The sequence below is a fragment of the Engraulis encrasicolus genome, chromosome 7 (genome assembly GCF_034702125.1).
Source record: "Engraulis encrasicolus isolate BLACKSEA-1 chromosome 7, IST_EnEncr_1.0, whole genome shotgun sequence".
Lineage (NCBI taxonomy): Eukaryota > Metazoa > Chordata > Actinopteri > Clupeiformes > Engraulidae > Engraulis > Engraulis encrasicolus.
This window is the reverse complement of record NC_085863.1, coordinates 45,536,671-45,551,670: the sequence shown is the minus strand read 5'-3', so window position 1 is coordinate 45,551,670 and position 15,000 is coordinate 45,536,671. Positions and strand designations below refer to the sequence as shown.

At 44.0% G+C, this 15,000-nt stretch overlaps 2 protein-coding genes across 6 annotated transcripts in view; both read right to left on the bottom strand.

Annotated features, from left to right (window-relative positions):
- Window positions 1-15,000, bottom strand: part of si:dkeyp-23e4.3 (rho GTPase-activating protein 7) — a 166,325-nt gene that overhangs the window by 18,080 nt on the left and 133,245 nt on the right. For all 3 annotated transcript variants that reach the window (XM_063203662.1, XM_063203664.1, XM_063203665.1), the window contains 2 exons: window positions 5,008-5,206; window positions 3,675-3,897 (listed from right to left, as the gene is read on the bottom strand). In XM_063203662.1, coding sequence (XP_063059732.1) covers window positions 3,675-3,897; window positions 5,008-5,206 — 422 coding nt within the window. The remainder of the gene's footprint in view (window positions 1-3,674; window positions 3,898-5,007; window positions 5,207-15,000) is intronic.
- On the bottom strand, window positions 8,242-12,548 carry LOC134452235 (uncharacterized). 3 transcript variants are annotated; one of them, XM_063202596.1, is made up of 7 exons: window positions 11,498-12,548; window positions 11,319-11,395; window positions 11,032-11,218; window positions 10,586-10,707; window positions 9,327-9,558; window positions 8,982-9,128; window positions 8,242-8,700 (listed from the first exon to the last, which is right to left on the bottom strand). In XM_063202596.1, exons 1-7 carry the CDS (start codon window positions 12,177-12,179, stop codon window positions 8,426-8,428), a joined length of 1,722 nt encoding a protein of 573 aa, XP_063058666.1. In that variant the 5' UTR covers window positions 12,180-12,548; the 3' UTR covers window positions 8,242-8,425. The 3 variants fall into 3 exon arrangements, with proteins under 3 accessions (XP_063058666.1, XP_063058665.1, XP_063058667.1); XM_063202595.1 differs by having other exon boundaries at window positions 11,319-12,548; XM_063202597.1 differs by having other exon boundaries at window positions 11,032-12,548.

The following is a 15,000-nucleotide window of genomic DNA, read 5'->3' as shown; positions in this document are numbered from 1 at the left end:
TGTGTGTGTGTGTGTGTTGTAAATCTTATTCAGCTCGTCTTCTTACATAAGACATCCTTCTGCATCCCCTCCACCCCATCAGTCATTCATTACATGGGAAACAGGCTCTGTGCCTCTTCCTGACACTGTCATGGTGTGTGTGTGTGTGTGTGTGTGTGTGTGTGTGTGTGTGTGTGTGTGTGTGTGTGTGTGTGTGTGTGTGTGTGTGTGTGTGTGTGTGTGTGTGTGTGTGTATGTGTGTGTGTGTGTGTGTGTGTGTGTGTGTGTGTGTGTGTGTGTGTGTGTGTGTGTGTGTGTGTGTGTGTGTGTGTGTGTGTGTGTGTGTGTGTGTGTGTAGTACAAAGGCAATTCTGTTTGTATCCTGTGTGTGTGTGTGTGTGTGTGTGTGTGTGTGTGTGTGTGTGTGTGTGTGTGTGTGTGTGTGTGTGTGTGTGTGTGTGTGTGTGTGTGTGTGTGTGTGTGTGTGTGTGTGTGTGTGTGTGTGTGTGTGTGTGTGTGTGTGTGTACCGGCATATGTGTGCGCGTAATGTATATTTGTTCCTATGGCTGCCTAATGTAATGTATTGTGTTTGCGTAATGGGGCTGAAGCAGGAGGAGCTCTGAGGTGGCCCTTACAGCATAATGCTCAAACTCACTCCAACTACACTACACATGGTGCCTATCGCTAGAGGACTTCAGGAGGGCGGAACAATGGCAATTACAGGGGTTACGCAACACCAGAGCAACATTACGCAACACTACAAATGTGGGTTAAAGTTTATTCCAAGGTGTCTACACGTGGTTGACATGAGCCCTTTGGGAACCAAGCAGCAGCATTTCAGGTGTTGTTCATGACATTGCAGGCTATGTTTAGACAAGGAACTGGCCATTTTAAAATATACGTTTTTTTATATTCATTTTTTAATTTTTCAATTGATCATAATTCATATTCTGAGGGTTGTTGTATTCCATGCCGTTTTTTAATTATTAGAGCCAGAAAAGAGCTTTCAAATAACACCACAGACATCTTTTTGTGACTTACACTGACTGATAATCAATGCTGAATGTATAGTGTCCTACCCTCATATGTAAACCTTTCCTAGTCTGTTTCTCCCTTAATATTGGTGTCAGATTCACACAAATGCAGTTCTGGGGTGCTACCTTGCTACTGAACAGGCACAGCAAGTATGATTGAAATCGGTGTCGGTCAGGTCCCAATGTGTCTGATTTCGCGTGAAATGACCCTTTGCAAACATAACATACACATACAGTATAATTACTGTAAAGATGATTTTCTCTTTCACATTTTTTTTGGTCTTATTGCCTGAATGTCATTCAGGGTTTTTCTTGCAATTCAATTCAATCATTATTTGTAGTGCCAGTATCACCGTTGACCACGGTCTCAAAATAGCATGACCGGAAACACATCGCTCTCATTCACGCCTTACATGGACTGTTATTAAAAATAGCTCCTACCTATTGTTTTTCACCAACTGGTACTAAAATACCATTTGCCCATTGTTTGCAGTGAGTGGTGTTACGCTGTAAAAAATAGCTCCAATAGGCCTTGATGAGTATAACAGCTGGCATTGCTATCCATAGTGGACCCTTAGCCTGACCACACTAAGACTGATATCAAAATGAGGTGGACGCTAGGGGCGCCTAACATGGCTAGACTAGGGGAATCTGATTCTAAGGCCAGGGCCACAAAATAAGTGTAGGCTACATAAATTACCCGTACAGAATACAAGTACAAGCACAGAGTATATATATTAATTCACTATAGTGTGCCCAAGGCATGCTGCACATATGTACGGACTTACATATCACTTCTAACGGTGCTCTGTACATACAAACCACTAGACTAGTGAACTGAACTGATGCAAACTAATTCATAACAGTGTGCTGAAAGCATACATACTGTATGTCTACTGTACACAGTGTGGTATGTACTGTACTTACCAATAGACTAACTGTACTCTAGGCAGGACATACATTAACTGCTCTGTAGAGATGCATCCTTACATATACTAACAGTCCTTAAAGGCCCACGCTGTTTTATGATGTGAAATGAAGTGTACAATATACAGTACCTGTGGAACTATTGTTTATAACAAGGTTTATATAATTAAACCCTGTTGCGCTAAGAGTATAGGCCTACACACTTCTACTAGGAATCCTTCACCCTGTAACTGCAGATTTTACATAGTAAACCAGTATCTCGCACCCAAATATAAAATGTTCTCTTAGCATCAGAACTTTCAGGCGTATGTATGCCACGCTCAACTCAGACCTTCCCATCCCTGTAGTGCGGAGAATACAAAGGGCACTTTAAAAGTGTGTGTGTGTGTGTGTGTGTGTGTGTGTGTGTGTGTGTGTGTGTGTGTGTGTGTGTGTGTGTGTGTGTGTGTGTGTGTGTGTGTGTGTGTGTGTGTGTGTGTGTGTGTGTGTGTGTGTGTGTGTGTGTGTGTGTGTGTGTGTGTGTTTGTGTTTGTGTTTGTGTTTGTGTTTGTGTTTGTGTTTGTGTCTGTGTCTGTGTCTGTCTGTCTGTCTGTCTGTCTGTCTGTCTGTCTGTCTGCACATGTTTTCAGAGGAGTGTTTGATAAGTGTCTGAAAGTGCTGCATGCCCTATTAACTTGGCAGTGAAAAAAAATCTCTTTGAATGCCAAGAGATCCATTTGACATCCTTTCTCTTTATTACCTTCTTTTCCACACTACCGCGGCACATCACCGATGCATATTAAATATTGATCCGCACTTTAGAGGAGGACGGCCTGCTATGTGGAGGGATTCAAAAATAAATGCGTGGATCACACCACTTGCATGCTGTCAGTTGCATCACAAGCACACACATATGCACGCATGCATGCACGCAAGCACGCACACACACACACACTGCCACGCACCCACGCACGCACCTCTCCCCAAGGATCAATCAGTTGTGAGAATAGGAGGGCTAGACATACAGAATCTCTCTCTCTCTCTCTGCCTCTTTCTCTCTCTCTCTCTCTCTCTCTCTCTCTCTCTCTCTCTCTCTCTCTCTCTCTCTCTCTCTCTCTCTCTCTCTCTCTCTCTCTCTCTCTCACACACACACACACACACACACAAACACACACACACACACACACACACAAACACACACACACACACACAGACCATGTGCCTCCATGTCGGGTCTAGTCCCAGTGGACACACACACAAATATGTGCCGCCTCCCCCAACTCCAACATGCGCACACACACACCAGGGCTTAACATTAACTTTTTTAGTCACCGGCCACTGTGGCTAGTGTTTTTACCAATTCACTAGCCATTCAACTATTCTACTAGCCACAATTTTGATATTAGTCTTTTTTTATCATGATGATACTGTACATTTAACTTTAGAAGATGGGTTGCTAGTGCAAGAGGATGAGTGCATAGCTTTCTAGATGGAAATAAATCAAACAAATACCAACAGAGTAACTGAGCACTTTCTTTAAATTAAATAGAAACAATTGATACAAAACGGGTCAAATAGATTATGAGCCAAATTGGCTAGTGACACTGAAATTGTTACTAGCCACAGCCAAGTTTTACCAGCATTTGGCCGGTTTGCAGGTGTCAGTGTCAAGCCCTGACACACACACACACACACACACACACACACAGCCTTCCACCCACCCACACCGTGACACACTAATTCTTCCAACTGACCGTGTGCCTCCGTGTCGGGTCTGGTCGCGGCGCGGCGAGCAGAGGTGGAAGAGGGAGGGGGCCAGGCAGACGGCCACGTTGGTGGGGGTCATCTGGTTCTCCTCCACGCGGGCGGTCACCTCCCTCAGGAAGAGGAGCAAGGAGTGCAGCGCCTCCCTGTGCTCGTCAGGGAGCAGCAAGATGGCCGCCCTCAGAGCCGGGAAGTGCTGCTCCTTGGGGAAATCTACGGGGAGAGAGAGGGAGAGAGAGAGAGAGAGAGAGAGAGAGAGAGAGAGAGAGAGAGAGAGAGAGAGAGAGAGAGAGAGAGAGAGAGAGAGAGAGAGATTTGTAAACACTTTGTCACAAACTCAGACAGACTCAGAGACAGACAACACACATACACAAAAAAGACGCACACACACACTTGCGTACACACACACAAACACACACTCGCGTACACACACACACTCGCGTACACACACACACACACACACACACACACACACACACACACACACACACACACACACACACACACACACACACACACACACACACACACACACACACACACACACACACACACCATTGGTCCTTATGGAAATCTGCAGATGAGTAGGGGGGCAAAAGGCAAGACGTGACCCTAGAAAACACATCCACAGACACTTGAAGACACACACACAGACACAGACACAGACACACACACAGACACACACACACACACACACACACACACACACACACACACACACACACACACACACACACACACACACACACACACACACACACACACACACACACACACACACAGGTCCGTGGGGAAATCTGCTGATGGGTAAGAGGCAAGAGTCAAAAGATGTTTTTGGGAAGGAGATGGAGGGGCTTATGAATGAGTTCAGGCTCACCCAAGCTGAATAGATACATACATAGACTGCTTTAGCAGCCTTAAACTCTGTCAGCCCACTGGTCTGAAATGTATACTGCTTAGCAAGTGCCTTTGTTCACTGTCACTTAAATTCATAGTTAGTAGTAGTAGTAGTAGTGGTAGTATCAATAGTAGTACTAATAGTTGTTGTTGTTGTTGTTGTTGTTGTTGTTGTTGTTGTTGTTGTTGAAGCAGTAGTAGTAATAGAATTATTCATAGTAGTGGTGTGCATTGGCACTGCTCCTATGCTTCGATTCTATTACGATTAGGGAGGTAACGATTCGATTCGAATCAATCCGATTCCACAATGCCTTGTGATGTATTCAATTTATACTGAAGGCAAGATAATTATTTCATCTGTCATGAGGCAATACAAGTAGTCAGTTACCAAATATTGTATTGGCTGTTGTGTTTGTCATGTCTTACACTGGTAGATGTGCAGGAAGGACTCGTTGAGCTTCTCGGAGAACACAGGTTCCGGAAGGTCCCGGAAGTACTGCTTGACCATGTCGGCCACGTCGAACGCCGACTGGCCCTCGAATGACACTCCGTCAGGATCGGCCTCCACCATCTCCCGCAGGCTCTGGATGCGAGACTTCACCCCGGGCTTCCGGAACAGTCCTACCTGCGAGACGACATGGCATCACAAGAATATGTTAAATCAGTGTGACATAAACCTTTGTAACCCATTTCAATTGGCATTATTCTTGACATCTTCTGTGACCCACATGTGGGTCACGATCTGATCTTTGGGAAACAATATGTGATAAATAACATATTTTTTCCCCCTTATTTGTGTGTAAATGTATGTTTTGACGCAAGGCCATGTGGCAGTCTGAGTTAGGGTTTAGAATGGGCCCACATTTCTGACACTTTCCTCACTTGGTTTTGGATATTGGTCTGAGGTAAACCTTTCCATTCATTTAGCAACAGAAATTTGTACCGACGGCAGGGGAAAAAAGTATTCACTCTCTCAAGAATTGCTGCTCTTCAAAAAAAGCATTGCCTCACACACTAACAACAAAGCGGTGGACCAACAACGCAGAATACATTAGCCTGACAAAACATGCCTTTTATGACAACAGTCTTGGGGGGAAGCAGGAAGAAGGGAATTAGCATTATGTTATTGAGGTATGCTAATGCTAAGACGTGAAAATGTGAGGCATGACCTGTGATCTTATGAGGGGCTTATGGATTATAAATGTGTTTACATAAATACATCTGATAAGAGAACGGGACATACACCTACAACGCACTGTGCGCACACACGCACACACGTACACACGCACCTAAGAGAGGCTTATGGATTATATTACGTTGAGATACAAATGTGTTTATGGGAAGTAAAATACATATACAAGGACAGAATACTAAACACTCACAAACTTAATTCAAAATAGGAGCAACTGAAAGACACACACACACAGCCCCGGTCTTAAACTGTGGATTGTGTTGTGTCAGAATGCTGTGATAACTCAACTTGATGTGTGATCGCCTTAAAGATGCAACCTTGACCTCTGCCTCCCAGGAGGTCTCCAGAGTTACACACACGCACGCACGCACGCACGCACGCACGCACACCAACCCTGACCTCTGGCACCCGGAAGCTTCAAAAGGTCACTTTATAGAGACCTCCTAGGTCACTTTATAGCAAAGAAACTCAAGAGAAAGAACAATCTCTTGGCGGGGAATGCATTGGCCACGGTGTAGTACGGGGGCGTTGCCTGAGGACACGAGTGGATGGAAAATTAACTCCCTTGCGCATGGTCATTGGTCAGTGGGTGCGATGGATGCCATTTTCGTACTCCCTTGCACATGGTCAGTGGGGGCGACACCATGATGGATAATTTGTGGCCAAGTAACGGCAGCTGTTGGTCAGCAGTAATTGCTGGGGGTAATTAAAGGAATAGGTCGGTATTTTGCAATTGGGGCCTTAATTCAGGTGTATCTTACACTTTCCTACATACCTGTGGCATTTTTTTTCGATTTGAAGCTTTCTGTGAGATATTAGGTTTTTCGAGTTCCACAGACCGCCATACAACGGGAGTCAACGGGGCACTGACAAAAAACCCGTCGCAGACGCATAATCAATATTTTCTCAACATGTCCATTGTGATTCAACTCCCTTACCGTCCCATTTCAGGATTTAAATCTCCCGGGCTCTCTGTTTATCTATTTTTTAACCAAATTCGCAGGCGTGACGTCATCTCTGTGCGCCCTCTCTTGGCTTCCTAGCGACCAGCGCTGCTCTAGCATAGCAGTACACAGAGCAGATACCATAACACACGCACCCTGTCCGATCGCAAGACTAAAACAAGACGTGTCTTCTAACGAGATGGCTTCAGATTCAGGATCAGATTCTGATTTTGATTTCGACGATGACTTCGAATACGATGGCCGCCCCTATCGTTTTGAACCGGAGTACACAGAAGAGGAGATTCTTGAAAGGAGGAGGCAGAGGGAGGCAATGGAGCAGAGGGACATTGGAAACATAGCCAATACTTCAACACGTTCACGGAAAGAGAGTATGTGGTGGTGTACCTGTGGACATTGTTCGGTATTGAATACAGAGGAGGAATGCCTTTGCTGTTTGGAGTGGGACTTGAGGCCAGGAGACGAACGCCTTGGTGAAGCGAATGTCTGTCTTTCGACTGTGGAGGATGTTGTCGCTATGACTAATCGAGGCGTGCTCGAAACATTCTTCCGAGTTCCCAAGGTGAATTGGATATCCCAACCCAAACCAGCTGGCGCACATGGACAACTTTCAGATGAGTAAGTCGAATTTGTACAACATGTTTACTTGGTTTAGTTATGTGCCCCTTCGGTTGGGCTCGATCGAGTTTTACTAGCAGACGTGTCGGGGGTGGTTTCAACCACACAGTTGTATGGACTATTGTTTTAGCGATTTTTCCAATATGCATATTCATCTCAGTACATTCATTCATAATTTATGAACATTGGTTTTGATTGTACCACCTGATGTCTTAGTGCCCTCCACCGATCGAAGCTTTTCTCCCCCTTACTGTTTATCTGTAGCCTAACCATTATCATCTGTCTTGTAGGCAACATCGGCTGGTTGCTTATCGAATCATCTTGGAATGGTCATTGGGAGGTTTACGTCTCGGGCCAGGCTGCAGAAGGGTCATTCCGAGCTGCATTGTGTCTCTCATAAGAAGAAAATATCCATCTCCCACTGGACAGTATGCTGGATTTACCGAATCGGAGCTTCTGAACATCATCTGACCCTCGGCATAACATCACCATGTACATTGTGTTTATCTGTAGTTCTACTTTGCATCTAATGCTCTGTAGTTATGAATAAGACAACGAAGTTGTACGTAGTAGCAAGCTATGCATGTCATAGTATATACATCCAAATCTGTTGCACCTAACCTGTTGTGTTTACCGTCATCTTTACCATAGCTTTTGGTAATCCATGTACTTATTTGGTATTCATGTAGTAAGTTACCCATTCCATACATGCTTGCAGCATTGTGAAAATCCTCAAGGACAATTTGTCAACATTCAATTCAAATTTTCTACTCAAAATGATCACCATCATTTGATGGCTATTGTCAATAAACTGTAAACATTTTTCAAGTTACTCATTATTGCCTCCGATGTCCTTATTGTCAATATTTTACATGAAGGAAAAGAGAATAGTTTTACTTGAACTTTATTGCAAATGAGGAAAAGTGTGTCCGAATATGTAGTGTGTACATCATAGCTATAATCATTCATTCAGTAATAAACAAAAAAGGAAAGAGTGAACGTTTTATAATGATGAAAAGTCTTCAGGTAATCAGGGTGTCACTATCCATAAAGCACCACAACTTATGCACCACTAATACGGCTTGGCTCTGACATTTCCAAAACGACTTGTCCGTCTTGCCAACAAAACAGCTTTCTCTGGTCTTGGGACTGTGGCGATATTGTGCAGCAGTCTTTTGCGGTGGGGTGCCTTGTTGCGCTGAGTGTAGTCAATGGAAGGGTTGTCTCTCATTTCCAGTACACTGTCCATTATGTCTTTTCGGAAGTTCTGTGTTGTCTTTGTGTAGATAGGCTTTGTCACCCAGTCCGCTGACTGTCTTGAGAAGGAGAATTGCCAACGGAGGTCACCTGGAATATAGAGATGATAATGTGTTATTGTAGTGTATTATGTTATTACCTGTCCTGTTCGATCATCATGCATGCGTTCAGTAGGTGATGGCAGTGATGTAACACAATGTGAAACTGGTAAGGACGACTGACTGCACTATCAATATGTTGCAATAAATCCAAATAATTTATACATTTTTCAAGGTACAAGGAGGCCAGTAGCCTCCTGGAACTGAACTCTTGTCGAAATCAGAATCTTCACAGACACACTGTTATAAGGCAATCTGTAAGCATTGTATTACCTTCTTTAGTCGTAGCCTGTTGTCTGCCAACATTTTCATTGTGATCCATGATTGCCAGCTGTGTCCGTGCCCGCATGGAGTCATATCCAAAATGCAGTCTTTTAGGGACATATTTCAGCATGACAGAGTGGAAGGCCTCCAGAGTTCCTGTATTACAAATACATACAAAACAATGTATGTAAGAAAATCATTGGGAGAGGAGGATGACTGAAATGATTTTTCCCTCAGGACACACTAGACTGCAATGTTATTCAAAATGATCACCCTATGAATGTGCAGCTCTATTCCGCCAAGCATTTAGGGGGAAAGAAGTGATACAAATGAAATATGTAAAACAGTATGTACCTGTGTGCTTGAAAAGCGCCATCTGCCTCATGTCTTGGAGGAGATTCTTGTTTGTGACGATGTCTTTGAGGGCCAAAAAAGCAGGGGACTGAGGTTCAAGCCATCTTTTCTTGTCTTGCTGCTCCTCAATGGACAGGGCTGGGTGATGGCAGGTATACGTAGTGCCGCCTTCCTCCCACCGATGCACTCCAATGATGTGATGAAGCACGGAGCACCATCGAAGGATGCAAAGCTGAAATGGTGAAATAAAAAAATGACTGTTAATGATGGGCAAGTGAAGTTTCATGGTACTCCAACAGACATAACTTCTGTGCACTGATGTGTAATTTACTATGTTCATTACAGCAGTTGGAGATAAAGACAACGTATTACTGAGTTGGACCAAACCAGATTACAAGCCCAGACTGCTTATGGGGACACACTCTCTCTCTCCTTGACCATCCCCATGGTGAAAGGTTGTGAGAAATAGGTTTCATGTTATTTAGTTCATATCTTATTTCTGTCACCATCACTAGAGTTGTTTGTCTTCCTCAACTACACGTCTGCCCCTAAACGACTGCCTAAGCACCTATTGTCCCTATAGGTGTGAGGTCCTCCTTAGGGGACTGCCCGTCTCCCCAGGTGATGGCCCAGGGCAGGAGGGGGACACCCCCTTCTGTTTATTTCTGGTAGATAAAGGTTTGAAAATTCCATTTCGTGAACGTTGGTAACACTGAAATTATAAATTACTGCATATTTGTCACGGGCAGTCCCATGGGGACTAGGCCTCTGGTCCTGTCATGTGTATAATACCAAAACCTATAAACAATTTAGAGATATTTTCTGAACTGCCTGCAAAGCTGTCTCTCTCCTTTGACACGTCATAGCAAGAATAAAAGCCTGGATCAAGATTGTCCATCAAACACTGAGTCTTCAGAATTCCGTCTGAAGTATATAATTACTATCGGTTATGTTGACTGGAAAATACAGGAGAAGTCGGGAGGTTAACAAATACATGTTCTATGCTTCATGCCACACACAAGACCTGAGGCATTTTGAAGTGCACAGCCGTAAAAACGTGTATCCATATTGAGGGAGCCACAAGGTCTGTCTGCCAATATCAGAGACACTCTTGACCGTGTCAACTTGCAAGATTTGGAGTATCAACAGACTAATGGCCCATCTCATTCAAGCTGTGAGAGAGAAGCCTGTCTGACTTCCACCCCCGCCCCCCAAGATCACACCCACTGACATTCACAACCCCCACTGTCCATGCTCACCTCCTGATCACCCTTGGAAGTATCGCAAGACCAATAAAAGTGGTTGGTAATGGCTCTGAACCATCCAAGCAGCTCTTTCTGACCCCGTCTGTTTGATGCCGCAACAATTTTCTTCTTGATTCCTGAAGAAAAACACACAGAAAAGCAATCTCACAATTTGTAAATAAACAACATACAAAAGTGAACAAGATTATTTGACAGTACAGTAGTTTAGACAAATGTATGCTGGCCCATCTTTGTAAGTTGTCCTCCTAGGGGAGAAATGCGCAGTACATTCATACACCACATAGATGCAACGTCCCCACATTATCAATAAATATAAATGCTTCACCTATCACTTACACCAGCCCACAAACAGGAAATACAAACAGTCATGTTCTACACATCGGCATGCACGTCGTGACTGTGTAATGCATAACATAGGTTGGCATTGTGGAGCAACTTACCCTTTACAACATGCCAGGGATCCAACTCGTGCCGGATTTGGGGATGTTCTTCTCTCATCAATTTCCGGACCGATGGTGATCTGTCTGTCGTCATCACAGCTATATCCACCCCACAACTCAGCAGTTCATCCAGGCCCCTCTGAAGTCCCATGACCTCCATCGCAACAGAGCTGCTTGCTTCTGTCACCTGTGGCATAATGGATATTCAAAAAGAACCATATCTCTTTTAGATCATGTGAAATAAGCGTTGAACCACATAGAGATTTAGTTTAGCAAAAACATATTACCTGGACCAGTTCAAAATGTACTATTTCCTTTGTGGTGTCACTTTGGAAAGAGTAGGTGGAGTATTTGGCACTGAAACCTTGAAAGAAAAACAAAATCGGTTCAGTATCAAGGATTGGGTTGTTATGATGAAGAAAATTAATGTGAAACAAGTATCTATACAGATTAGAATTGAATTTACCTGGACTGTCACACCTTCCGTCACCACAGAGTTCAAGCCCCTTTCCGGATTTGGATTCTTCAATTAGGCGGGACATTATTTGGTCATGTTGCTTCTGGTACACAGACTGTATGGCAGGTAGAATATATGCCCTTTGCATGGCATAAAATGTTGTATGTGCTGGAATGGAAATGTTCACGAGCTTCGCCCAGTCAGCTATGTCCGTGTATGTGGATCCAGTAAAGACTGTTGAGGCACAGATCAGCAGATTATTCTCAGCCACACCACGGCGATCGGGACAGGATTTCCATTCACCAGAGTGCTTCCCACACGTCCAGTTTATTTTTATTTGGCTGCCGTTGGTGGTGATTGTAGTTTCTGTCAAAGCCCTGCACTGAAGACATGACCGAAAAAGTTGGAGGATGTTGGACTCGTTCACCACCCATTTCCTTTCTGTCCATGGTTTGTCTGAGTCTGCATAAACAACTTCTGAACAAGACCCAGTCCCTGTAGTGGAAGACGACTGTGAATTTGTCAAGACGAAGCTGGTGTCTTTCACATCCATTTCCCCTAAGCTCTTGCTGAGATCTGTAACGTCCAGTTCAGCCTCCGCCTCACCCTCCTCTTCACTCGGGATACTCGGCAATGATGAAGATGCAGACAGGGGAGCTATAACCGCTTTTGATGTGGACGGTACAGACATCGGTTCCTATTGCACATAAGCATATAACAAAAGATTTTGTCAGAGTAATAATGAATGAAAAAAACATTCAAAAAAAGATATAGGGTAATACTGCAAGTAATGCAACCTATTACTCTTGTGCATGGTGCCAAAAAGTTTACCCCTGTGGCTCACACTTCCCATTTCATTTTTTTTGTATATGTGGAAATATTTTGCCTATGGGAATACTGTATGTTTAAACTGCGGAAACAAATACATGTTGAGTATTGAAAGTGTGCTTACCACTGGATTAGACCATGATGGCGCCAAGGCGTAATATTTTCCTGACAGCGACCGCCTTGACCGTGGTTTTGGGCTTGTCTGGGGAGGGCTGGTGAGGAACAGGGTCAATGCAGAGGACATCGGCCTTGATGCAGTGGGCTTTTCTTTCAGATGAGTCAACTGAAGAGGTTCTTGAAAGGCCTCTGGTAACTGGGCTGGACCTGGAGAGGCACTTTGCTAAAAAAATAAATAAATAAGTGCATGAATACATTAGTATGATTAGCCATAGACGGTCAATTTCCCAATTTGTACATATGACCTAAAGTTCATGCAATGTACCATATGAGGAGGGCTGGGGAGTAGCAGGGTCAATTCAGAGGACACAGGCCCTGATGCTGTGGGCTTTTCTTTCAGAGGAGTGGTCAGAGGAGTCGACTGAAGAGGTTCCTGAAAGTCCTCTGGTAACTGGGCTGCACCTGTAGAGGCAATTTGCTAAAAATAATAATAAAAAAAATAAAGAAGTGCATGAATATATTAGTATGATCAGCCATAAACGGTCTATTTGGGAAATGTCCCATTTCATGGCAGGCTAGATAGCTGAATAAGTTGATGTAACGTATTGCCTATTTATTGCACATATCATATCTTACTAAAAGTGAAGTATATTCCATAATAGAACTACACCTTCTTTATGGTTTGGTGTAGGGTTTATAGTGACTGATTTTCTTACACAGTGATGGAATACTATTTTAGACTACGTTACTCCTTCTTGCTTGTATGTGGCAGTGTATGATAACACGTGAAATTGAATCGGGTGGGATTGAACGTCTGGGAGTGATAGAAACACCTGGGGCTACACGTCCGGGAGTGACCATCTCCCAGCGAGCTATAGAACACATCGAAATCCCTCCATGAGCAGATTTGTTGTGCTTGAGCACTTCATCGGGTTCCTTTTATCCTTGGTCAAAATGTTGATACCCTTGAATACCCTAACTGGTAGCAGAAGAGCTGCTGACTGTGAAAACATCGACATTTTTACATTCATGTCCACTGTTGACATAGTCTCGTTATTGTCCCCGTGTTGTAACCAAAGCGCTCTGTTACACAGCCTTATTCTGTTTACACCTGGTAGTTGCACCGGAACTGTCATTTGAAACGTTCCTTGGTTTTTTCAAATCCACTTTCAACCGTTTTCAAGGTTTAGCTTGAGACTAAATCAAATGCTAACCCACAGATTTGATATTCGAAACTTGTGAAAGACATTTCCTTACCTCGGTTGTCTCACTGCACTCTCCTGCAGCAACTGGCACGGCACTTTTCTTCAGTTTCAGACGCTGAATCGTCTGGCCTGCTTTCTTCTCCTTTGTAGGAAAAAAGTCATCTTGGGCAAAATGAGAGCCACACACACGATAATCCAATCGCCGTAACTCCTCCACTCCAGTGTCTGGGTCCCTTTTCAGCGCAACAAGCCAAAGTTTCATAACGTCAACATTATGAAAAGGAAGCCGGTGAAAGCTGAAGTTAGTCCAGCGTGTCATTTTGTTTTTGCATCCAGGATATGCGCACGTTCGAACCATTGTAGAATTCTACTGCTATTCTGGAAAAAAGAGATCAAGTTCAGCCAAAAACTACGTCTTGAATCACTGTGTTGACTGGCGAATGAGCTAAGCTAGGCATCTGAAGGCACTGAGATGCAGACAGGTAGCGGTGCAATCCGATTGGCTGAAGCTTGAAACTGGAGGCGCATTGCGATGACGTCACGCTGGTGATTATGTTAAAAATGGATAAACAAAGAGCCCGGGAGATTTAAATCCTGAAATGGGACGGTAAGGGAGTTGAATCACAATGGACATGTTGAGAAAATATTGATTATGCGTCTGCGACGGGTTTTTTGTCAGTGCCCCGTTGACTCCCGTTGTATGGCGGTCTGTGGAACTCGAAAAACCTAATATCTCACAGAAAGCTTCAAATCGAAAAAAAATGCCACAGGTATGTAGGAAAGTGTAAGATACACCTGAATTAAGGCCCCAATTGCAAAATACCGACCTATTCCTTTAAGGACAGCTGACAGACATTCACGCTGTCCTATGACCTGTTCCACAGTGANTCACATTTCCGTACTCCCCTCGCCATCATTTCCTACTAAGCTGTTATGACGTGAGTAAGCCCTCTTGTCTCAAGCCTCTTTGCTTTATAGAGACCTTATCAAGACCTCCTCTGCATGACACTTTTAACACGCACGCACGCAGGCACGCACGCACGCACACACACACGAGGAAGAGACTCAGTAATTCAGTAATTCTACCTGACACAACACATTTAACACATTGCACACAACAGCACAATTATTTTTGCTGTTGTGGCTGAAAAGGTGTGTTTTGCTAGACATGTAATGTGGTCGTGTGTGTGTGTGTGTGTGTGTGTGTGTGTGTGTGTGTGCGTGTGTGTGTGCGTGTGCGTGCTAGTGTATGCGAGCGCATGTGTGTGTGTGTGTGCATGTGAACGTGTGCATATGTGTGTGTGTGTGAATGCATGCGTGCGTGTGTATGTGTACAGTGTGCTGTACAGTGCAGGTGTGTAG

Bases quoted from the DNA above. Each gene is read 5' to 3' on its own strand.
- LOC134452235 (XM_063202595.1), bottom strand. From the start codon at position 12,179: ATGTCTGTACCGTCCACATCAAAAGCGGTTATAGCTCCCCTGTCTGCA. The intron at 11,219-11,318 runs GTAATATGTTTT...ATTATGCCACAG, and splicing joins TACATTTTGAACTGGTCCAG to GTGACAGAAGCAAGCAGCTC. The intron at 10,708-11,031 runs GTAAGTTGCTCC...GTTTTTCTTCAG, and splicing joins TCCCTGGCATGTTGTAAAGG to GAATCAAGAAGAAAATTGTT.